The sequence below is a fragment of the Homarus americanus genome, unplaced genomic scaffold, assembly GCF_018991925.1.
Source record: "Homarus americanus isolate GMGI-L3 unplaced genomic scaffold, GMGI_Hamer_2.0 scaffold54302, whole genome shotgun sequence".
NCBI lineage: Eukaryota > Metazoa > Arthropoda > Malacostraca > Decapoda > Nephropidae > Homarus > Homarus americanus.
The window spans coordinates 53341-79169 of record NW_024751286.1 but is presented as its reverse complement, the minus strand read 5'-3'; the positions used below and the strand labels follow the sequence as shown (position 1 = coordinate 79169).

The 25829-nt window shown below is 38.0% G+C and overlaps 1 protein-coding gene across 1 annotated transcript in view; it reads left to right on the top strand.

The window, feature by feature from the left end:
* LOC121854586 (serine-protein kinase ATM-like) overlaps window positions 1-25829 on the top strand; it is a 134334-nt gene that overhangs the window by 81490 nt on the left and 27015 nt on the right. Inside the window, exons 33-44 of the mRNA XM_042349271.1 lie at window positions 193-344; window positions 2858-3033; window positions 4120-4280; window positions 5558-5711; window positions 8892-8988; window positions 9217-9335; window positions 13674-13804; window positions 17691-17835; window positions 18050-18149; window positions 22455-22653; window positions 23772-23882; window positions 24364-24534. Coding sequence (XP_042205205.1) covers window positions 193-344; window positions 2858-3033; window positions 4120-4280; window positions 5558-5711; window positions 8892-8988; window positions 9217-9335; window positions 13674-13804; window positions 17691-17835; window positions 18050-18149; window positions 22455-22653; window positions 23772-23882; window positions 24364-24534 — 1716 coding nt within the window. The remainder of the gene's footprint in view (window positions 1-192; window positions 345-2857; window positions 3034-4119; window positions 4281-5557; window positions 5712-8891; window positions 8989-9216; window positions 9336-13673; window positions 13805-17690; window positions 17836-18049; window positions 18150-22454; window positions 22654-23771; window positions 23883-24363; window positions 24535-25829) is intronic.

The window sequence follows — 25829 nt, the reverse complement described above, 5'->3', positions numbered from 1 at the left end:
GGGTGTTAGCAAAGTAATACACTAATAAAACTGACAGCTGTTGTCATGCAACTCTGTTGACATCATTATATATCACCACAAATTTTCCTTCTTCATGTATATTATACTGTATACCATTTGAAGTATTTATTTGAGCAACCATGACACTAGAATGCCCTAAGATATCGTTTCATATGTATTTCCAATTTTTAGGTTGCATTACAAGCAAGCAGATGCCTTGGAGAGTTGGGCCCCATCTCTCTTGGATCACCAGTATTCTACATAGAAGACGAGAATTCTAAGTTTGTCATGATTGGCACCTCAGATAGCGATATTTATTGTAAAATAATCGCAATGTTAAACAGGTGAGGAGGAAAATGCTGCTGTTTATAGATATTTTTTAACGACTTCTCCTGTTTACTGTAAGATGTACAGAGCAAATACATACACATATTGTGTCTTCAATTGTTATCATTCATTCTTTATTTCTTATTGCTTCTGTAGCTATGCCCTGCTATAGTACAATATTTCCCTTACTACTGTACTACTATACCTGTACTGTATATACTGTACTCACCAGCAGGTTCTGTCATCTCTTGCCTAGAGTAGGCAGGCACTTCTCTCAGCTGACTGTTATACATAACTGTAATCACATCTTAACACTTGTGGTGAAGGTTGGGTGGGAGATTAGTGGGTCTTATGACCTGAAGATGTCTGGAATACAGACAAAAGGTAAGGTGCTCCAGTGTTTTCCACTTACTGAATGTACAGTGCAGTATATGTAACTGTAATCACTTTTTACATACGTAACACTGCTTTAGCTCTGTTTTCTTGACTGATTTTGTTCTGGTACAGTAATGTACAGCACGGTACAACACAGCTAGCAAGGGAACAACCTTCTATGATGTCAGCAGAGTATGAACTAACTGATTCAAGCAGGTGGGCCACCCACGTGCCTGGCATGTGGGGATGGGTTGGAGCATGATGCAATCTTTTGGAATGCCCTAAAAATTTATTCCCAGACCCAGAAATTAAAATTTGAGATTTTCCAGAATTTTTCTTGGAATTTTCAGAAAATGCACCTAATTTTCAACCCTGGAATTTGTTCCCAAACCCTGAATTGAGAATTTTTCCATAAAAAATTTGAGCAAATTTCAATACCAGCTATTGTAGTGGTTCGGTTAGGAGGGATTCTGGCTATCGGAGATGTTACCGTACGGTATAGAAAAAATATCTAGGGAAAGTTGCTGGCTGGGAACTCATCCTCCCATTTAATTAATTCGTATGGGGGCAATTGTCCCGATATTCACAGGTTTTTTAATTGCAGTGACCTTTAGGAATGTGTCCCGTGTGATAACCGGGGTATTCCTGTACATGTGAAATGATGTAGATCGGTAACAAGGACCACCTGTACAACACTTTAACTGAGAGTCTCCACTGTAAAAAGCTCACTAAAAAGGCTTGGGTGACCAAATATGTCTTGGGAATATAACGTCTGAATAATAATGCAATTTTTGGAATGCATCTGCAACATAATTTAGCAACTTGCAAATGGTTACTTTTCATGAAATTAGATGCTCATCACACTATTCATATGTCATTCTCAGGTACTGCGTAGTTTGGCAGTACAGGAGGTCCTCGTTATAAGAGTATTCACTATCCGCAGTTAAGTGGTTAACGTTTTGTGACCATCCACGAAAAAAAAGTGCCAGCATTTAAGTGGACCCCATTCAAAAACTCTGGATAAAATCTATGGATTTAAAATATTTTATGTTAAAATTATTTATTTTTAAAACATTATAATAAATATTTTGTCTCAATGAACCACTGGAGTGAGTGTGCCCCACCGGGTCACTGGCACCTTGCCTCCACACACTCACTCCAATGAACATTAAGGACAATAAATAATTTATAAAGTTAAATAATTTCTTTAAATAATGTTTTAACAAATGTTTCTAAGGTAACTAATTGTTAAAAGATATCACATATTTTTTTTTTAGTTGTTTACAATATTATGGTCTCAATTTGGCCTATTTTCATTATTTTTTATGGGATTGATTCCCCACTTTAAGTGAATTTTTATCAGAGTCATTTTTTTGGCCCCTAATTAACCATGGATAACGAGGACCCCCTATTTATAGACTCAAAAGCCACTTGTAGAAATACTAAGAAAGTGAGAGGGGGGGTTGTCAACCAAATGACAATCTTCGAAACTGGCAAAAATGCCTGACAAGGCCGCGAACCCATTGTTAACATTCCCAAACGTACATGTCTTATGATTTTGCACATACATATACTGTACAGTACTTACAGAATATTAGCAAAATATCTAATAAAATAACTAATGACAATTTTTAGTTTCTATAAAATTGAGAGAGAGACTCTCTTACCCTTCTCTTCAGCACTCGCTTCAGGCATGGTGACAAAGATATACATGGTGAGAGTCTACAATAAACCTGGGAGACTACAACAGTGAGGTGCAGCAGCAAACTGACTGATCTCACCAACCGGAGATCAAACTCTGGCACAAATTCGTTCCGCTAAATTGAATCACCTCTCAAATGAATTCCATTAAAAAGAATAATTAATTTTCTCGTAAATAGATCATTGCGTGCACAGGTTGATTTATGAATTCATTTCCTGAACAAGTTTGTCCTCATTTTTCCTTTTCCTTTTTCTTATTACAGGATGTGTCAAGAGGTAACTTATGTTACAGGGATCAACTACTGTATATACTTTACATATTTATTTATTTGTGTATAATCACTTGTGCAAGCTTTTTCCTACTTGGTTCATAGTGGCTGGGCTGAGCAGTAGTACTGTACAGTACTGTAAGAATTTTCCCATCACTTGTTATTATCCATATTTTGTTTTGCAGATATCTGACCTCAGAGGACAATAATGTTGTGCAGGCAGCAGGTTCTGCCTTGCAGGAAGTCTTGTCAACAAGGTATGGTTATAATGCTTTCCATAAACTCAGTGCAACAGTCAAAGAAGAGTTGATTCTTTTACTTCCAAACTCTAAACCAAAAGCAAAATCCACCAGTTTTTCAGGTATGTTTTAAGTTGATATTATTTTGTAATACTGTATTGGTAATGGTCATAATGATATTGCATATTTTATTTCTCAAAAGCACTCAATTTTTTATAGCGAGATAAAATTACTAAAACTCAATGTACATAAATGTTTAAGAGGTTAACTTTAAAAGATTAAATTAGTGAAATGTACCTATCTGTCATATTTTTTTAGTAAATTGCCACAAGAAATTTACTTTAGAGAAAATCTCAAGATATAGGGAATCAGTGTAAATGTGAAATTAAAGAGTACAGTATTACCCCGCTTTACACGGTTTCACTTTCCGCGATTTCTCATTTACGCGGTACCTTGCCAGAACCGGACTTTCACATTCTGCGGTGCATCTACTCATATACGCCTGAAGTATAATTTTTTATTTTTTTTATTTAGCTCATAAAATTCATACAAATTACCCGGCCAGAATATAATTTACATTGCTGGAATTCTTACAATATGATGATCATTTTGAATATAAACATCATGGATTTTGCATTAGACATACAAATTTTAGATCTAATGTAATAATTTGGTTTACACAAAGCAAGTATTTTATCTTTTGTGCAAAATATATGAAGTTTACATTCAAAATATTCCCTGACCTGCAAGGAATCCAGAAATGTCAATTATATTATCCTAACTTTAGTCTGAGGTATTATTTATTACTAAACGTTAAAATCTAGTGTTTCACCCAATCATTTCTCAGAGAGGTAGGGGCCAGTGAGCTGGGAAGAGGGGGGGGGTGATTTGAGTCCATTATTTGAATGGACATTAACCTGGCGACTGTATTTCTCTTAAATATTAATTGTGTGAGCATACCATCATAAAATTTAGATGTTATTTTTACTACAACATAGGTATTGTGTCGGAAAAAGTGGAGTTTGGGGGTCGGGCCAGTCTCTATTGGAATTAATCCCATATGTTCTGTTGTTCACTTTACGCGGTTTTCACTTTCCGCGGTACCCTGTGGGTTCAATTGACCGCGTAAATCGGGGTACTACTGTATTCTATTTTGAAAATTTAACTTCCTATCCATAATAGAGCATAAAAAAATAACTTTCTTTCAGGAGTAGATGGTAACAGCTATAAGGCACTTGTGGGAAACTCTGACCTCTGGTTTTGTGGGAGCAAGTATGAGGAGTGGGTAACACATCTGGCATGTGAGCTTATTCAGGCTGGCTGTGGCAGTGAAGTTATCACACAAGTCTTACCTGTTTGTAAGGTGAAGGTAATAATATGTGCCAGCTTTTGTTTGTTAGTTTTATCAAATCCTTTTAATAATACAATAGTTCTACTTATGATAATTGTACAGTGAGATCTCATATTTCGCGCGATTTCATTTCACGTTTTTTAATTTCACAGCCCTCATACCAGTTACAGTCATTTCTGCTACAACTCATGTTTTGTCAACGCGAATTGGTTGCAACGTGATTGACGAATAGGGGAACGCTGTTTGTAAAACGCGAATTTTTGCATACGAATGTTGGCTATAGCGCAATTCCTTCCTCAATGTTTTGATTCCATCCTCAGCGTTTTAAGCGTGGCACGGGGTTATGCAATGTGTACAGTCCATGTTCGACATCACATGTTCAATTGATTCGTGTCTTTTGTTTGTCAAGTGTTTTTTTGAGAGGTACTCTGTATTTTTTTTTTTTTTATTTTTTTTTTTTTTGCGAATTTAGCTGTTACCCATAAATACTGCATGAAAAGAATAAGTAAATAGAATGTTTCACTGTGAGGACTAATAACGGTTTGCACCAGCGCTCTGTTTACATCACGTGATCAGTTGAATTGCGCGGTTTCTGTCAATTACTCCGTGATTTTTGCTATTTTCTCCAATTTTGTTGTGTTAGCGATGAATATGGAAAGACAGGGTAAGAAGAATGTTTCCAAGAAGCATTCTGGTGACCAAATTGCTGGTGGTGAACGTAAAAGAGGTTTACAAGAACGTAACTCTCGTGTTGTAGCCAGCGCCATCCTAGCGACCACCCAGGCTGTTATTGTGTGCTTTTTTGGGTGGTGCTACCACCTGGGGGTCCTACTGGTGCTGGTGGGACAGACCCACCTAAGCGGCCAAATAAGGAAAAGGAGAAATGGGACTATCATAAGGGAGTTAAGTTTGCCAAGTACTCGATGCAGGATAAGCAGCGTGTGATTAAGTTACTTGAGGAAGGCCTGAAAACTAGTTCCCGGAAAGCACAATCAAGTCAATAAAGGCAGGAAGTGTATCATTTGTAGGTTATAAATGGGAAAATCAGAGGTTGATGTAAAGTGGCCAGTCTGTATTGTTATTTTTCCCATTAGTTTATGTATTTGCATTTGGCACAATTTTTCCAGTCTATTAATCGCGAAATACAAGATCTTACTCTATATTAGTTCTCTGATTATTTGTTATCAGTATATGACTCATAAACAAGAACAGAGGTTTTCATTTGTTCATGTATTAAATAAAAACATTTAAGAAATAAATTAGTATCTTACAGGAAATACTTCTTTACTTTGCAGCCCGAGTTCAGTGCTTTTATGCTGCCTTTCATCATACATTCAGCTCTTCGGACAGACCATTCTAATCGAAGGGAAATTCTGTCAAAGCAGTTTTCAAAATTTTTTGAGCACCATGTGGAGGTCATCAAACCTGCTGTAGATACAAGGGTTGGTGGTGAGTATCACAGTTTTCCTCAGTTGTACATTGACAAGTTTGTAAAATTGGAAAAACTTACTTGATTTAAAAATGTATTAACATATATTATGATAAACCACATACAGTACTGCTCTTAAGAGGAGTAAATTACCTATCCTCCACATGAATTTCAACTTAATTTAGCAAGAAGTTATGGAGAAGTAGGATTTGAAAATTTATAGAAATGTAAGAGAAAAATCAGGTATCAGGGATTAGGCAGAACTGATTCCGGGGTATATCAACACTGTATCTGGTATCCTTAATTGCTCACAGGAACTTGTTATTGATTGATCAATTATTAACGAATTTTGTCCTTCAAGACCAAGCAAACTTTTCCATCAATTGTGATCATTCAATAATTTTTTTTTTTACCAAAATAATTCCTTTTAGGCGCGTGCATACAGTGAACCCTCACTTTACGCGGTCAATTGAACCCACGGCGGCCCGCGTAAAGTGAGAAACGCGTAAAGTGAACAACATAACATATGGGATTATTTGAAATAGAGACCGGGCCGACCCCCAAACTCCAATTTTTCCCGACACAATACGTACGTTTTACTAAAAATAACATCTTAACTTAATGATGGTATTCACACACATTTAATATAGAAGGGAACAATCAATAAGAGAATAATATACTGAAGGTTAGGTTAGAAAAAAACAAGGTTGGGGTTAACACTTACGTTAGTAGAAGAGATGGGTCGGCGTAGGGGAATGGAGGCTGGTTCCGAGGCAGAGGGCAGGCTACGGTACTGGCCCTCAGGTGAGTCACCATCACTGTCATCCACACTTGTCAGGGCCTCCCTGACAAATCCCTCAAAGTCATCATCACTGTCTCTACCTCTGTCACTATCACTGGCTTGGGCTGGCTGTGGTGGGTTGCGGGCGAAGAACTCGGTTATGCTTTGCTGACGGCTGGTGTTTATGTTGTCGTGATAAACCTTGATGTAGGGTTCCATAGTCTGCAACAGCTGGGTAGTGAAGATTTCATACCTGTTTGCATCAGGGTCGTCGGAAAGGAGGAGCTTGACTTTCTCAATACACTCGATGGCACCCCTTACATTACTATGGGATAACTTGCGTTCTTCTTGGGATGACGCACCACCTGCCTCTTCACTGACGTCATCATCATCTACCATCTCGTCGGTAGTCACATGAGGATCCCTTATCACCTCCAGGATGTCGTCGTTGGTGGTCTCGGAGAAGCCTGCAGCTGTAACACTCTGCGCAGCTTCTCTGGCAAGGTCCACTGCTACTGCAACAGTCTGAACCTCACCAGTGATAGATTTACTCTGCCTCCCACCCGGAATACCTTGCAACACATGTCTCCATGCGTGACGAACAGTTGCTACAGACATCTGATCCCATGCCTCCACCAAAAAGTCCACAGCTTTCTTGACGTTGAATGATCTCCAAAATTGTCTCACAAGTACTTCTTGCTCTGCCAACTGTTTTTCCTCGTCGTCTTCGCTCTTGTTATCCATGTCGGTGTCATTCAGGTTACGCGCACTCTTCCTTGGTGTTGGTGTAGTCGTTCAGGAGCTTGAATTTCTTGGCAGAGAAAGCAGCTTTTACATTGCAGATCAATTCTTGGTCCATGGGCTGTATTATAGACGTAGTGTTGGGAGGAAGGAAGACCACTTTTACGTTGGGGTGACGATCTAACAGTAGGGGCGAGTGTCCTGGTGCGTTGTCAAGCAGCAACAAATTTTTGAATGGAACATTGTGTTGTTCACAGAATTTCTTAACGTCAGGAACGAAACAGTCATCAAACCAGGAGAGGGACAGAGTAGAGAACATCCACGCCTTACGTGCAGTCAGCCAGTGGACATTTAGCTTGGTCATGTCCATGCTCTTGTAGGCGTGCGGCTTGCGTGCTGCGTGGATCACCGATAACTTGAGCTTACAGGTACCGGAGGCATTGGTGGTAAACAGGACGGTGATGCGCTCCTTCTGCAACTTCCGGCCCCGACACTTGCTGGCATTCTTCACAACGAAGGTCTTGGAAGGTAGCTTTTTCCAAAAAAGACCAGATTCGTCCATGTTAAACACCTGGTCGTCGGTGTACTGTCCTTCCTCCATAATCTCACGTAAAAACGGAGGAAATTCCCTAGCCGCAACACGGTCAGCACTAGCTTCTTCACCACCAATGTTGATATTGGTGATCTTGTTCCTCTTCTTAAACCTCTGTAACCACCCAGAGGAAGCATTAAAGAGTTTGGGCCCTGCAATTCCCATCTTTCGTGATACTGCAGCATACAGTTCACGTGCGTACTCCTTAACTGAGCGCGTGTCCACTGCCATGTTCCGTCGCGCCTGACGCACCAAGTAGCTCACAAGTAATTTTTCCGTCTTGAGAAGCACCTGGTTGTGGCAATACTTGATCATAGAAGCACCTGTAGACTTTGTGATGTTCATGTGCTCCTTTATCTTGGCTGCATCCTTCTTAATTGTCCTGATCGTAGACTCGTTAACACCATGCTGGCGCGCGAGATCAACCTGTCTTGTTCCTTTCTCCAACTCTTGTATGATCTTATATTTAATTTCGTAGCTTAAGGAACGTCGTGTCTTCTTTGGCTTAGGGCGGCTGGGTCCAGGTAATGCAAGGTTTCTTTGTGGTGGTGGTCCAGTGAAGCCATTCTTATGGAACAATGGATACCGATATACACGGTGTAGCCGGGAGGGGTGTAACTGACGCGGGTAGGTCAAGGGGCTTGAACGCTCCCGCGGCGGGGCACGTCATAGTACATTAAACCAATCACAGCTAGCGGGGAGGGAGGTAAGGATGCTTGGCCCAATCACAGTCCGATACGTCATATGACGTCACCGATAACGCAACAAAGACATACACTGCGCAACCTACTCGCGCCGCTTACACAACATGGCGGATGGTGGGATAGGGCGGGAGAGATGGCGAGAGGACCGCCAGCTGCTCTCCGCGTAAAAGGGTACACACACCGTGGAAAGTGAGCATTCCGTGTTCGGCAGGGTACCGCGTAAACGTGGAAACGCATAAAGTGAAACCGCGTAAAGCGAGGGTTTACTGTATTTGCTTGTCTATCAAGCTTTCACTTTTCCATTTTCCATTCCTACTAAATGTAAAAAACTTGTAGTACACTATGTATTGTGTCTGTGAAATTATGTTTTGTTTCTTTTCAGGTATAGATATGTGCATTGATAAAGCTGCTCTACAGGTTTTACTTAATGTAATAAATTATCTTCGCGCTCAAACACCAGATAAAGCTTTTACTGACAGGTAATGTTTTGAGTCTTCTCTGATTTCATGTGAAATATTGCCTAATAGGTTTAAGCATCAATACGGATGGTACAGTGTAGATGGTGTGGGGAAAATAAGGGGATATAAGGCTGCTGTACAGAAAATTGTTTTTGCCATACTGTACCATACACAGTAGTAGGCAAGTAGTCCTAAAAGATATGTGATGTATGCATAATATTGTTCATTCTCTCATCCACCACCATACAGAAACAAAGTGACACCCTGGGAGAGGAACTTTTGGCTCCAGGTGAACTACCTGCAAGTGGCTCAAGCTGCTCACTATTGTGGAGCACATTTTTCTGCACTTCTCTTTCTCCATATTCATTGTAAGGAAACAAATCCATTTTTGTTAAACAAAACGTATGCTAATGTACAGGAATTTCAATTACTATAGCTGACAAATCAGACCTGAGAATACTTTACAGTGGTCTAATCAAATTTTCTATAGGCTTACCTTGAACTAAGACACTGAGTATGTAAGCAGGCTGGGGCTGATAGGGTGTTGCTGCATTTGTCACCTTTATTTATTTATTGATTCAGTATTATATTCTCAAATGGTCAGCTTTTTATGGTTTATGGTTCATCATGATTAATATAACATCTTCAATAATAGAGAAAAATATGATGTGTAGTTTTTTATATGACTTGAAAATAAAAGGATAAACTGTATTGCAAGGTCTGCACTCAGGATGCATTCCTGTGAGAGCTTTCAGCAGACCAGCTTACAACAGGGTCACTATAACACACTATAGTATTTAATATGAAGATACCTTCTTAACAGTGTTATTTACTACCACTGAGTGATACAGGATGGCTCAGTTGGGTTCTTGTACACTTAGACAACTGATTAACCCTGTACCGACAGACAATAAATATCCCCTGACACAACCCTAACATACTACTAGCTTAGCTAGGCGGTCAGCCCACCCTCTCTTACCTCTTCCTAAACTTCTTCAATTTCCGAACTACAACTTCCTTCCCCCACCTCTAATCTTCTTTCACCCGTCCTTTCTTTAAAAAAAAAAAAAAAAAAACCTTAAAAGTCTGACAAATCTTGGGAAGCCTCCCCTCAGAAACTGAATAGTAGGCTAAAAAATAAAAATCATAAATGAATGTTCTAGTCTTATAAAATGTTAGACATACATGTTAGTCAATAGGAAATAACATAATTATTACTGTACTCACCACCTATGGTTATTGGCGAGTCAGCGAGACATAGTACCTCAGCACCCCTCTGACAGTTATCAAGGGAGTGAATGATGGTGCACTACCAACTCACTCCATGTTCTTATAACTTTAGAACACCTTCACATGGTTCCTTATTATTACACTATACAGTACATTCACCACTCTGTGGCTTGGAGTGGCAGAGCTTGGTAGCTGGAGTTCTTAAGTGGTTGATCCAGAGAAGTAGACGGGCGGCCTTCACCCATGGTGACAACTGTTATACTGATTATTTGCTTTAAGATGTGGTCAAGGAGAGGTGGGGGTGAGCTGTTGCCACAATAATAGTCATGCTACTCATGCGGGAAAAAAAAAAAAAAAACGAAGCACTAGATTGACAACATCAGACCCCTACTGCGTCGGGCGCTCTGAGACGATGTCAGACCTTTAAGGGTTAATGAATAAACCAGGGTATATGCAGATGCATAATACTGTACACTACAATATTACTTATTAAATGATGATAAATACACAACAATAGTATTTATTTTGTAATAATAAAATAAACTACTGTACTGTACTAATTGTTTTAAGTGTTGAAGGCAGACATTGTGGGAAGCAGCTGTTTGGGCCAAACAGTTTGGCCTTTGTAAACAAACAATTCATGATGTGATTCTTTTTTCAGGAAAGTTGATTCTTTTAGGATAATATTTTATCAACCGGGCACCAAATGATCCTAAATTATGTAAGAATTGTGGTGGAATTACATAAAGAAGTGTTGAAGGAATCTTGTGGGAGAGAGGGGGAAGGAGCCACCACCCATGCTACCCGCCCTCTGCTCCACATACAATTTACTCCAACACTTTTTTGTTCTTATTTTCATCTTTATATTACTGTACAGTTTACAGTTTTCTCTTTATTCATAAAACAATTTCTGTGGTTACTTACATATAGCACTTTACACTACACAGTATTTTCTGGCAACTCAATCTCTGTGTTAGTGAGTGGTGCAGGTGCAGTGTACCATATTTTAAGGCATATTAGACGCATCCCCCATTTTAGCAGGTAGTATATCGGAAAAAAAAACTTGTGTGTGTATATTCCTCCTGTAGCCACAGTTTTCTTAAAATAATATATACAGTACCAGTAAATGTGAGGAATAAATAAAAATAATACCAGTAAATAATCTACAACAAAAAATACTGTATTACCAAACCAGTAAATAAAAGCCAATTGAAAGTTTAACATTGTCATTTGCATATACAGTACTCCCTGGTTCACCATAGCAACAGAGACCAGCAAGGACGCTACCTCTGCCGATTCCCAAGCAACACACCCGCAACAATTATGTCTTTACTTTTTTCACAGTATGTATGTAGGATGGTGTGTGTATGTAACCGAGTAAAAGTAAATGGAGAAAGTTATTTAAATCTCCCCAAAAATACGAGTTGAAAAACAACCATAACACCACAGCTTGGCTCAGTAGCTTGGTGGTTACAGTGATGAGTCTAACTCGGCTTAATTTGCCACCAGCGATGTTAACAGACATAAATGTGAAAAGAAAGTTATCTGTAAATCTCCATTTGTAGATTTAAAATTAAATGTTGCAGGTATGGCATTAATAGATTGTAATGCTTGTAAGACTTCCGAAATGGTTACTGCTTAGATACCTCTGAAGAGTTGGGTGTCTGTCGTACAGATGTTAATCATCTCGGGTTATCCTCATCAGTACAATAGTTATAAATCAAGCTTTTATATTTACAATAATTATTTATAATTAATTAAAAATGATAATAATGTGTTTAAATGAGCAATCATTTAGCTTACTGGAGACAACAACTGGGGGATTCTTTAGCTTACTGGAGACAACAACTGGGGGATTCATTAGCTTACTGGAGACAACAACTGGGGGATTCTTTAGCTTACTGGAGACAACAACTGGGGGATTCTTTAGCTTACTGGAGACAACAACTGGGGGATTCATTAGCTTACTGGAGACAACAACTGGGGGATTCATTAGCTTACTGGAGACAACAACTGGGGGATTCTTTAGCTTACTGGAGACAACAACTGGGGATTCATTAACTGGAGACAACAACTGGGGGGAGACAACAACTGGGATTCATTAGCTACTGGAGACAACAACTGGGGATTCATTAGCTTACTGGAGACAACAACTGGGGATTCATTAGCTTACTGGAGACAACAACTGGGGATTCATTGCTACTGGAGACAACAACTGGGATTCATTAGCTTACTGGAGACAACAACTGGGGATTCATTAGCTTACTGGAGACAACAACTGGGGATTCATTGGCTTACTGGAGACAACAACTGGGGGATTCATTAGCTTACTGGAGACTGCAACATTACTGGAGACTGCAACTGGGGATTCATTAGCTTGGATGGGGATTCATTGCTACTGGAGACAACAACTGGGGATTCATTAGCTTACTGGAGACAACAACTGGGATTCATTGCTTACTGGAGACAACAACTGGGGGATTCATTAGCTTACTGGAGACAACAACTGGGGATTCATTGCTTACTGGAGACAACCACTGGAGACAACAACTGGGGATTCATTGGCTTACTGGAGACAACAACTGGGATTCATTGGGAGACATTTCATTAGCTTACTGGAGACAACAACTGGGGGAGACAACAACTGGGGGATTCATTAGCTTACTGGAGACAACAACTGGGGGATTCATTAGCTTACTGGAGACAACAACTGGGGGATTCATTAGCTTACTGGAGACAACAACTGGGGGATTCATTAGCTTACTGGAGACTGCAACTTTACATATAGGACTCAGGCTGACCTGTTTAGCCAACTGTGTCTTATATGCCGTAAAATATGGTATTTCTTCGACCAAACTTTTAAATAAACTTTTCAGGATTATTTTTGTTAAAAATATTGTTTCTAACTTAGTTAAACTGATTTATAGATCCCAGTATAAACATATCTTATGTTTTTTAATAAAAAATTGAGTCCCCATAATTATTTCACATCAAAATATTTTGTTTAGAATCTTTTATTAGACAATCTTGTAGAGAATTTATTCAGAATCATTATGGTAACAAATTATCTCTCTAACACAATTAGAACAGATGTGGGGAATAAAAGATTATAAATGATTTCCCTCGTGCTTGCAGCGTAAATGTAATGGGAGAGTGTTTGTCTGTACAAGATGGTGTGCATAGTTTGGACTCTCAGAAAACTTTCCCCAACACCCAGAAACATTCTGGGATGTGTGATAGTGTATGTCTGTGCAAGATGCATAGTTTAGACTTTTACAGTAAATTTTTCCCATTACCCTGAAAAATCCGGGGACGGGTCATTTTTCCGGGTTAGAAAGATTCGTCTTGTTACCCAGAAATCTCTCATTCCCAGAAGAACCCTGGACCAATTATTTGGGCTAATGGGAAGATTACTATACAGTATGTATATATACTTATTCTCTATCCATGGCCTTTCAAATGGAAACTCATTTTAGGTGAAATATTACAAAGTGAGGTGCAGAAGACTCAGAATGGAAAGAATTCATCAGTGAATAGACAAATTCCACCATTAATGCAGATATCACACCTCCCTGAAGCTGTTACAATCAGTCAACTAATGCTTAAGGTATGACGACTTATTTTATATATACAGCTCCTCCCCGACTTATGACTTACTCGACTTACGACTACCCGCACTTACGACCTGCCTCAGTCGTACCAAAATTTTGTCAAATTACGTATTTTTGAGTCCTAACGTCAGTACACAGAGAAAATTTTCGTTTGTAATTCACTTTAAAATGGCTGGCAAGCTTAAAGGTGAGTTTTGGTGGTGCTGAGAAGAAAAACAGACACCCATTTTAGATTTTCTATGTACATGTATTATTTAAGCATTTTCGACTTACGACCTGGATTTGGGTCCCTAACCCTGTCGTAAGTCCGGGAGGAGCTGTTTTCTTTTTCCTTGTGGTTATCAGCATATACCTGGATCACGTGCACCTACAGTGATTTATTTGCATATATATATATATACATACATACATGCATGCATGTATACATACATACATACATACATACATACATACATACATATATATATATATATATATATATATATATATATATATATATATATATATATATATATATATATATATATATATATATATATATATATATATATATATATATATATATATATATATATATACCTGTTCATTACATTTGAAACATCAATTATTGTTAATTAAATTTGAAACAAAAGAAAACTACAATACCTTATTTCTAAATACCGGGTATTTTCATTAAAATATTACATCACAAGTATATTTTACCTTAACTGTGACTGAATGAATATATTCTCAGAAATAAATATGGAAATGTAATATTTTTGCTGAAATGACGTACATATTACAGTGGAAAGTGGGATAAAATCATGACGAAAACAATGACTTACGCTTTCTATCGTTGTTCAAAAGATTTTACCGTGGAACAAACCTGTACTGTACATGTACTAAATGATCACGGTACTTAAATTGTTATGTCTATTGCAAATATAGATTGTTTATACAGGTATTCAAATAAATCACTATCTTACAAGAATCCCAGCAATGTAAGTTATATTCACCCAGGTCATTAAGGTGGCAAATTATGAGAAGAGCTTAGTCACTCTTAAGTAATGATAAATAAACACTTAGGCCTTGAGTCCCAACTGTCACATCTTATCTCAAATAAATAAACAAACACCACACTCTGTCACCTCACCTCCCGCCCCCCATGCTCGCTGGCTACCTCCCTCCTTGTGTTCCCAGACAAAAGATTGGTGATAACTTTATTCTTTAAGGTGTTTATCTTATATAATATCTCAGACTAAAGTTAGGAGATCATAATTTGCATTGCTGGAATCCTTGCAAGACAGCCAATAATTTGAATATAAACTTCATATATTTTCATCAAGATATAAAAATGTAGTACATTAGTGTACAATACTGTGTAGTACATTTTATAATACAGTATAAAGTTTTCAACTGTATTTTTGGGTAGATTTACATAAATTTCTTCATTTATTTTCATCCATTTACATGCACACACCGTACTTAAAGAAATAAATGACCTCAGTGCAAAGCTGGAGTGTACATGTACTAATTTCATTACGGTACTAAAATTGTTATTTCTAGTGCAAATTAGAGCATGTTGCTATTCAAATTAATCAGTTTCTTACAAGAATCCCAGCAATGTTAATTATATTCTCCCAGGTCATTTCACTGGCATTTTAAAATAGGAGAAGCATAGGAGGACTGTTAAATAAACACACAGAGACCTTCGGTTCAAACTGTCAAACATATTGTAGCATACTGTTGTGGCAGGTTGTCAGGGTCTCTTATTTGGCCTCACAACGTACGTACATGTAATATATCCAACACTCAGGATTGAGGTAGAATAGAAAGTCACAATGTGTTTCCCGTAATATATATTGTTGCACAGCACAGTGTTAAAGAGATACTAGGTCGGGCGAAGCTTGCTCAGAGTTCCTGTAGGGCGAGGAGCTTTCTGAGGGAGCGTGTGGTGTGGAGCTGTTAAGAGATGTTGCTTGCTGGTGGCGGTAAGTAGAAAGAGAGCGATGACGGCCAGGTGGGGTCTTATATAGCGGGGGTAGGTGTGGCTTGATGGTAGGCCCCCGCTTTGTTCGGCGTCGCTGGTTACCTGACCTTGACCACAAGGGATACGCTGGTAGATTCGCGGGGGGTCGGCCAGTCAGCGACACATGGCATTTGTAGGGGAGGAATCCACTACAATATCACCTCAACCCCCCCCACCCCTCGCTGGCTGGCTGGCTGGCTCCGTCCCTCCCTCCCTCCCTCCCCCATCTGCTCAGCCAGGGGTTTATTTAGGCTTACAGTTTTTATCTTATATAATATCTCAGACTAAAGTTACGAGATTATAATTTGCATTGCTGGAATCCTTGCAAGACAGCCAATAATTTGAATATAAACATCATATATTTTGCTCAAGAGATAAAAAAATTTGTACATTAGTGTACAGACTGGTTTTCAGTTAAAAAACTGTTGTATTACAATAATATTCCCTCCTAATTGACTTGAATAAATACTTGAATGGAAATATACAATATTTTTGTTGAAACTACCCGCGTTTCAGTGTAAAGTGTCGTAATAATAAATGGTAAACAATTTGCCTTTGGCACTGTGTTTTAGGCACGGCGAGCCTCAGTTTATAGGACGTAGAGTGTTTTTACTGAAGGTTTTGTTGTTCCCATACCCTCAAAAACTTGGGTCGACCTATAAACAAGGAATATCATAAATTAACGATTTTTTGGTAAAAAAATCAGGGTCGACCTACAATGCTGATGTCAACACAAGCGTGGTTACAGCTAGACTGACTGGGTGAGGGAGCGCGGGGTGGCGTGACGCGCGTGTGTGTGTGTGGGGTGGCGGGCGGTGTGCGGTGCCACGCGCAACTTGAATGTACTTCAATTACTTCAATGTACAGTTGGTCCTCATATTACGCGGTCCCGCATTCCGCGTTTCACCGTTAACGCGGTGCCTTGCCAGAACCTAACATTTTCACATTCCGCGGTCGTGAACCCCATTACGCGGAGAGCGGCTGGCAAGCCGCGCCATTTTTGGATCCAAACCTCCCGCCATCCGCCATGTTGTGTAAGAGGCGCGAAAATGGTGCGCACAAGGTCGCCCAGTCATCAAAACATGACCAGTTCTTCACCCGCCACCCACTACAGCCGGCCCAAGTCAGTGATAGTGATAATTATAGTGAGGATATGGACTTATATGAACTTTGGGGGGTTTGACAAAGAGGCCCTGCAAGCCTCTGTGGTGGATAGTGATACAATTGATACAAGTGATACAGGTGAGGGCCAATAATCTGCCCTCTGCCTCGGAACCAACCGCCCATCCCCGTGTGCCCAGCCATCTTTTCTACTAATGTAAGTGTTAAAAAACCTAATATTATTGATATTTCTCTTAATTATTAATTGTGTGTGCATGCCATCATAAAGTTAAGATAATATTTTTACTACAACATAGTTGTGTGTCGTCAAAAAGTGGAGTTTGGGGATCGGCCCGGACTCCATTTCAATTAATCCCATATGTTATGTTATTCACTTTACGCGTTTCTCACTTTCCGCGGTACCCTCCGGGTTACATTAACCGCGTAATATGAGGACCAACTGTACATAATATTCCTCCGGCGGGGCAATCCGCGTATTTGCGAATCCGTGTATGCTAAACCCGCGTATGTGCAGGGCCGACTGTATATATAAATGGAGTACATACATAGTATACATACAACATACATAATATACATACATTATACATAATATACATACAACATGCAAACAATTTAATGTAATGTATTTTCACATTTATTGGAGTCTTCTGTTACAAAATGTTATGTGACACCAGTCATTTCACCTCATGCTAGTGTTACAATATGGATGTTGTTTTAATATGAAAATTCTGTGTTACTGTTTATTTCCTCAGGTGTACAGTAGCCTTAGTGATGGTGTAGAGGGATGTGTTAAATGCAGCAGACTCATTGACTCATCTGCCAGGGCACTACGCTGCCAACACCGGGGCCAGTGGATGGAAGCTTTTGCCATTCATGATGCTGCTAATTCTACTTTTGGTACTATTGACTCCTTATTTTTTAGATTATTTTCTTTCAATGAATAGCGAGTGACTGTTTTATATACAAAGAGGATTCTTGCCTTTGCACTTGATAATAGTTTTGAAAACAGTATCATGTTATATATTTTTTCTGACTAAATTTATATTAAAGCAAAATATTTCAGAGTATAACTGTTAGTTATCACACATTTACACTTAATTATTTTGCACAGGAATGGTTAAGGGGCTACGTGAACTTGGGTTTTTCAATACTTTGAGTATATATATTCAAGGAGTATCACTCAAGTTTTCTCAAGAAGTTTCAGAAGCACGGTAAGCTTGATTTGGCTTATTTCCATGTATAGTCTGTGTAAGCTTGTTCTTTTCTTCCTTTATAGTTATGGGTAAATACATAACTGTCACTGTTTGCTAATTCATATTAAACATGGCATATTGCAAGCTTCAATGGCCAGGGTATAATTAACCCTCTTGTGCGCACAATGAGATGTTAAGTTCCGTGTCCACAACAAAAATCATTTAGGGCCACTCACATGAGGTCTGGTCATCTTTGCTCTGTGGCCTATTTATCTCAAGTTTTTTCATGATTTATACATCACTGGCTTCATTATTATTTTGGCTTTAACATCAGCAGGAAAAAACTAAGTTGAGAATAAGACTATTTTTTTCACTCTAAATAAAGAAAAAATATTTGTGTTCCCAGCATTATGTGTCAGATAATTTCTCATAAACCTACCAAGGTTTTAGATAGTTCTAGAGGTAGAATTTGATGAACTTTATAATGGTGGCTTTGGAATTTTGATACAACTAATAGTGTGGAGGAAGAGAGAGGAAATAAAGAGACAAATGTGACCTATCAGCACGGCTGATGGCTGGAAACTGATGGATAGCGGAACTCCACTCACACTTTGGTACTTTCTGGAAGCTTCCCTCACAAGATCATACAGTCATCTATGATGCACAAAAATTTGACTCGGTTGTCTTGAAAACTTTTTATTTTTTTACGCAATTCACATCACCAATACAGTAAAGCCTCGGATAACAACGATTCGTCCAACAACTTTTCGTATTTGAAACCCAAGCTAATTTAGGACCCAATTCAGTTTACATCCTTATTTCATTTGTATTTATGACCAAAATATAATAAAAATAAAATAAAATTACATTTTCATATAAATAATAACTAAATTCCGATATGTATTATAAAAAAAAAATTAATGTAAAAAAAAAATGAAGAGCGCCTTGCGCAAAGAAGCTGCCTTGCTAATGAGTGGTAAACAACACCCTGAGCTTGGCGTGCCTTTTGTTTTCACACATCTGGAACAGGAACTGGAGAAAAACTTTCTCAGGTTTCTTACAGCATTTTTGCATCCCTATTCAACATGAGCAAGTGATGGTAGTGTATAAGCTTAGCCGAGAAACTAGATGTGTTAAAACAATTTGAAAAAGGTGAGAGGTCTGTGGATATTATATGGAGCAAGCAATGAACATATTTTCTGAAGTAGATTCATTAACAGAACAAAACCTTAAAATTTATATAAATGCAAATGACTTCTACATAAAAATGTATAATGAGAAAAGAAAGCAGCTGTGCAAGGTTCTTTCAAGAGCTTTATTATTCGAAGGCCTAAACCATCAACTTCAGCTACACCATCAAATTCAGCATCATAAGCAGCTTCAACATCAATTTCAGGTTCAGTAACAGTTTCAGCAACACCTTTATAGAAACCTACAGCTTCAGCCAGAGTTGAACCTGATGACTTCGTCATCTGAGTAAAAACTCGAACAATATTCATTGGCTGTCTTTATGTTTTAGACTTTACCGCCGTTGGTGAATAGAATTTTTGTTTTACATTCATAAATATTATTCAAAACATATATGAACAGTAAATAAGTATTGCTTTCATATTCATATGTTGAAAAATGACGATAGGTTTTCACATGTACGCACTCACTGTTCATACGTTTGCGTTCCCAATCGTCTCGCCTTATTTCTTCACCATTAGTGGTTAGCTACTCCTAGCGTTCCATTTATTAATATTAAATAGCCTTACTTAAAACATACAAACAGGTATTCAATTTTTTTAAATTATGTTCACTACAGCTACAACCAGGGTCTTATTTTCTTCAGTTTCTTATGTAGAACCATCGTCACTCACGAAAACAATGCCGTCTTGTCTCCTTGTGTGTGTTTTAATATTCTACGTATTATTAATGAATTGCTTTGTTCATTTCACATATATAAAGAGTAATTCAATCAAATACATATTCAGTAATAAACAATAATGAATCTTTTGTACATATTCTTCAGATAAATGATGCGGTATCCTTAAATACTTACATATATGTGGGCGTTCCCAATCCATCTTTTTTTTTTTTTTGCCATTAGTGGTTAGCTACTTCTATTGTTCCATTTGTTAACATTAAATAATGTTACTTAAAACATATACAGTATATTAATTTTTTAACATTAATTTTACTACAGCTACAACTAGGGTCTTATTTTCTTAATTTTCTCATGTAGAACTATCGTCCCGGACTCCTGGCTGTAAACACAAACGAAAACAATGGCGTCCCATCTCCTCTTGTGTGACCATATTATTATTCATTTATATTGTATAAGGTGCATTCAGGAACATTATTTAAAGAATATAGTTTGCACTTTTCGTTAATTGTATTGTTTTAGGGGAAAAGAGGGTAAAAGGCCACACAAAAGATATGAGAAGGTCACACTTGGGAACGCATCTCATTATTATTGCTTTATTTTAATGGTAATTAATGATTCGCGATAAGACGATTCACCTTGCACTGCAATATTGGGGGACACATTAACGTTGTTATTGGAGGCATTACTGTACAAATACTGTAGTGCTACCCAATGAGTGGATGAGATTCACATCATGATGCATGAGTGTGTTAACATTATCAGCCTCTGTCAGTAAAAGTTTTGAAAAAGATTACCAAGGGTTTTTGAAGCACAATACAGTACGCCCAGAAAATTCGCGGATTTTTATTTCGCAGTCCTCTATTATTCACTGATGACACCCTGGATGTACAGTCACCCAAAAAAGTCCTGTCGCCTCTCATCCTGAACCATGAACCCCGAGATTAAGACTCATGAACCCGAAGCAGTAGGCTGATGCATTATTCTGTCCATAAATGCTTCTGATTCAAGAGTCTGAATCTCGGGGTTCATGGTTCGGGATGAGAGGCAACAGGACGTTTATGGGTGAATGTACCTAAAAATGTCTAAGGGTAGTTTTAAAATTGCCACCATTTTTGCGGCTGGGACAGGGAGCCATTCTTTTTAGAGACAGTAATTTCCTTTACCTGTGCAATATTGTATATGTGTGTGTGTGTGTAGACACACACACACAAAACACATATACAAGTAAATAATAATGGAAAAATCCTCTCAAATACTGTAATCAGAAAGAAATTTATTAAAAATGTTGAGTTTACCCTCAAATCTACTCCATGCTTTGTTATTAATAAAGCACAGAGTGGACTTGAGGCTAGACTCACCATTTTTAATAAATTTCTTTCTGATTACAGTATTTGTGAGAGGATTTTCCATTATTATTTATTTGTACAGGTATGTGTTTTGTGTGTGTCTACACACACACACACACACACATATATACAGGTTCTCCTCTACTTACGAACAAGTTACGTTCCTGAGGCTTGTTTGTAAGTCCAACTTTACTCTTGTAGAGACCAAACATATTGTAAAAAATGAAAAGATTATGGATATTTAATACAGCCTTAAAACCTGGCTCACTCTCCTCCTCTTACTGTAGGTAATATTTGTTCCATCTATAATTTTCTTCAAAATAATCCAGTCTCATCCACATTAAACACCTGTTCTGGCAGGTAACCCCCCTCAGTGATGATGTTTGTATCTCCGAAAGTTTGTAAGTTAAACGTTCTTAAGTAGAGGAATTCCTGTACAATACAGATAAAAGAAATGAAATAATTGTCTTAAGGGCAAACAGATAAAGGGAATAGTATACATTTCTTTGCACATAAGTAAAAATGTAAACCCCCCCGTCAGCAAATGTTATTCGCGGATTTGGCTATTCGCGGCCATTTTGAGAACCTAACCCCCGCGAATTTGAAGGGCATGCTGTAATATGATTCAATTCTTTTATCATTGCACCTTTCCCTCTCTTGTTCAGATTGGATCAAGTGTTACATATGCCTCACAGAAGGGGTTTGGTAATAGGGAAGAACTGTGCATAGCAAGTATGGAAAGTGACAGAAGGATAAGACAACAAAAAGAAATACCCAGAATCCTTTTAAAATTTTTGGTTGATGTAATATTTTTCAGGACAGGTAACTGGCCAGTGATGTTAGTGACCTCTTATTAGTTGTGTTATTACCATCTATTATGTATTGAAATGCACAGACCATTTTAGATTAATTGCTGACAATTATGTATAACTTCAGTATCTTAGAAACTAATTATAAGGTTAGAAAAAATTTATGTAATAATTATGTAATCTTTGTTGAGGAAATTTAATGTACAGAAAATCAAATGTATTAAATGTATAGCTTGATAAAAACTTTATGAATATAGAAAAACAAGGAACATTTAGTTTTCAAGGAAACATTCTTTAGGTGTGAAGCAGCTTGGAGACTTTCACAGTGGGAGTCCACAGAATTTGATGGAAAGAGTTCAGAAGATGAAACAGAAGATGGTGTTAATTTTCACCACCATATGTTACATGCCCTCCAGTCCCTCCATTATCAAGACTTTGGATCACTTCAGCAACAAACCCACCAGGCTAGACAAGGGGTCATAAGGCAACTCAAACTTGTAAGTTATGAACAAGATAATGGATACTGAAGTTTTTTCATCATCCATGTTTTTATTCTTACAGTTTATGTCCCCACCTTATCAGAAACAAACAAACTTGTAAATTCAACACATTAGAAGATGCCTGATCCACTATGTCAGTTTTTAAATACTGTACAGTTCATAAACAGAATACAAATAAATGAGGAAAACTTACTTATGATCTTCAATGCTTTGCAGCAGAAATGATGTTCTATGTACTGGGAATATCCACAGTATTTTACATTTGTTGACCCCCCCTGTCACCTCTTGCCACAGGGTAGCCAGCATCAAAGACAATACAGATTCCCTCAGTCACTGTCATTATACTTCTTAGCTGTCTCTATAATCGCTCACGGCATGACTGGGTTGATAGGGGAGTTAATCAAAGTCGTCCAGTATCACACGACAATGTTTATTCGGTCATACCTGGAAGTACATGTCCCACTGTCAGATGTAAGTACTAAACACGCAACAGCACCTTTATTTGGTGTATTCAACCAGAACATTACAATAATTTATTTCTTAAATTAGCTTAATCCTTCATACAACAACAATTACCGAACTCACTAGTGAACGGCCTGAGACTAAGCCGTGTGTGTGTACAGACTGCAGACGATTGTTGGTGAGTTATCACTGCACTGGACACTGTAAATTTTACCGTCACCAACTGTCACACTAAATCACTGATGCTTGATATTAGTTAGAAGTTCTCTCCATTACACAGAACTAGACTTCCCTGCTGCTCCACAGTAACCCACACACGGTCCTGAGTATAGCTAACAAACACACATCTCTCCATTATCTCATCACTGATGTACAATACTGGCCGCTGACCATTCAAAACACTACACCACCCATCTCTCTCTCTCTCTCTCTCTCTCTCTCTCTCTCATCACATTTTTCATGGGATGCGGTAAGAGTTGTAGCGTTATTATATAGTACAGTTACAGCATGGTTATTTATAGAGATGTTGTTATCCATAATTCATGTGTTCCATACATATGTTATTAACCGAGTAGTTTAATTAAGAATTGATGTACAGTACTGTTTTGCACAATACATGATTTTTAACTTGTGTATTTTATGTGTTGCACCAGAGTCGAGCAGAGAGCAGCAGTTCCATATATCCAGTACTGAGTCAGCTTCAGATTTTATCTGAACTAGAAGCAGCATCAGAGTGTCTTAACGACATCAACTTTCCAAACAAGGTTTGAAAAATTTGTTTTAATACATATACTAGAGCTTAGACCTCCATAAGATTTTAAAGTAGAAACCTATGTTTCTCACTGTTACTGCTATTGTTAGCTCCTTCTTTAGAGAGTCCGTGTTAGCAGCCCCTTAGTATCTGTATTGTAGTTTTCCCTTAGTATTTCAGTTTGCTTGTACATTTGTCAGTAGCTACCGGGAATACACTTGAAAATAATAAAGATGGTTTACTGACAGGACACTTATTATAGTCTACATGGTAGGGGTCTTGATTTTCATTTGTTTAATGACAGTTTTTTCTAGGCCTTTATTTCTTTGTAACACTTGGTTGATAATTTACTATCATTGAGCTCCATGTTATTTTCACTATGGTCAGTCTTTGCCAGTCTCTAGGACATACAACTATATTGATTGAATGTCACCTTTCATAAAAAGAAAGTACTTATACAGTACATATGAAATAATGTTTTGTTTTTTTTTCAGTTTAACACAAGCATCCAAAATTTAGAACATAGGTGGATGTCAAAGAAGACTCTGGCTACTGTTGAGTACAAGTATAAAGAACTCATTCTGGCTGCTAGAGTATCTACACTCCGGTCACTAACACCTCGAGACAAGGAAGGCCACATCAACAGAATTCTCCACACAACTCTGGTATGCCTTACCAAACTCTGGTGTACACTTCGTAATACAGATCTACCTTCCCAATTACAGTTTCCTCCATCATAGTTTCCATTTCCCTGTTTTATCAGTGGTGATGGTGGACTTTAGGCAATAGATGGTTCAATTATGGTGTAAATTTTTTTATATTATTAACTATTCCCTTAAAGCTTGCGGGGGTTAGGTAAAATGGACCCCACGAGAAAGCCAAATCAGCTAGTTTTTCATGCTGGTTCCTGGAGTGTGCAAAATACAGTACATATAAATAGCTATGTGCACAAGTATGACAACATTATGTACACTTATCCCTTAAACTACGAGGGTTTAAATAAAATGGCCCTCGCCCCTCTGTGGATTACACTACGGGTTGTATAGGGAGCAAGGGAAGTTGTGTACTGTGTCTGACAGCTTCCACTACTGGCCACGAGGGTCTCTACCGCTCCCCGTCCCACCTTAGGGAGGGAGAGGGTAATGCATGGTGCCATTGTTACATATAATGAAACTATAAAAGTTGTGGCAAAAATCATTTCAATACTCTAATGTGACTTAGAAATAAAGAAACTATGCTGTAATATAATACAGTATTACCCCGCTTTACACGGTTTCATTTTCCGCGATTTCTCATTTACGCGGTACCTTGCCACTAGAACCGGACTTTCACTTTCCGCGGTGCATCTACTCATATACCGGTGAAGTATAATGTATTTTTTATTTTTTTTTATTTAGCACATAAAGTTCATACAAATTACCCTGCCAGAATATAATTTACATTGCTGGAATTCTTGCAATATGATGATCATTTTGAATATAAACATCATGGATTTTGCATTAGACATACAAATTTTAGATCTAATGTAATAATTTGGTTTACAACAAAGCAAATATTTTATCATTTGTGCAAAATATATGAAGTTTACATTCAAAATATTCCCTGACCTGCAAGGAATCCAGAGATGTCAATTATATTATCCTAACTTTACTCTGGGTTATTATTTATTACTAAAAATGTAAATACAGTCAACCCTCACTTTACGCGGTTAATTCAACCCACGGCGGCCCGCGTAAAGTGAACAACATAACATATGGGATTAATTTAAATAGAGACTGGGCCGACCCCCAAACTTCACTTTTTCCCGACACAATACGTACGTTTTACTAAAAATAACATCTTAACTTTATGATGGTATTCACAAACACATAATATAGAAAGGAACAGTCAATAAACTGAAGGTTAGGTTAGAAAAAACAAGGTTGGGGTTAACACTTACGTTAGTAGAAGAGATGGGTCG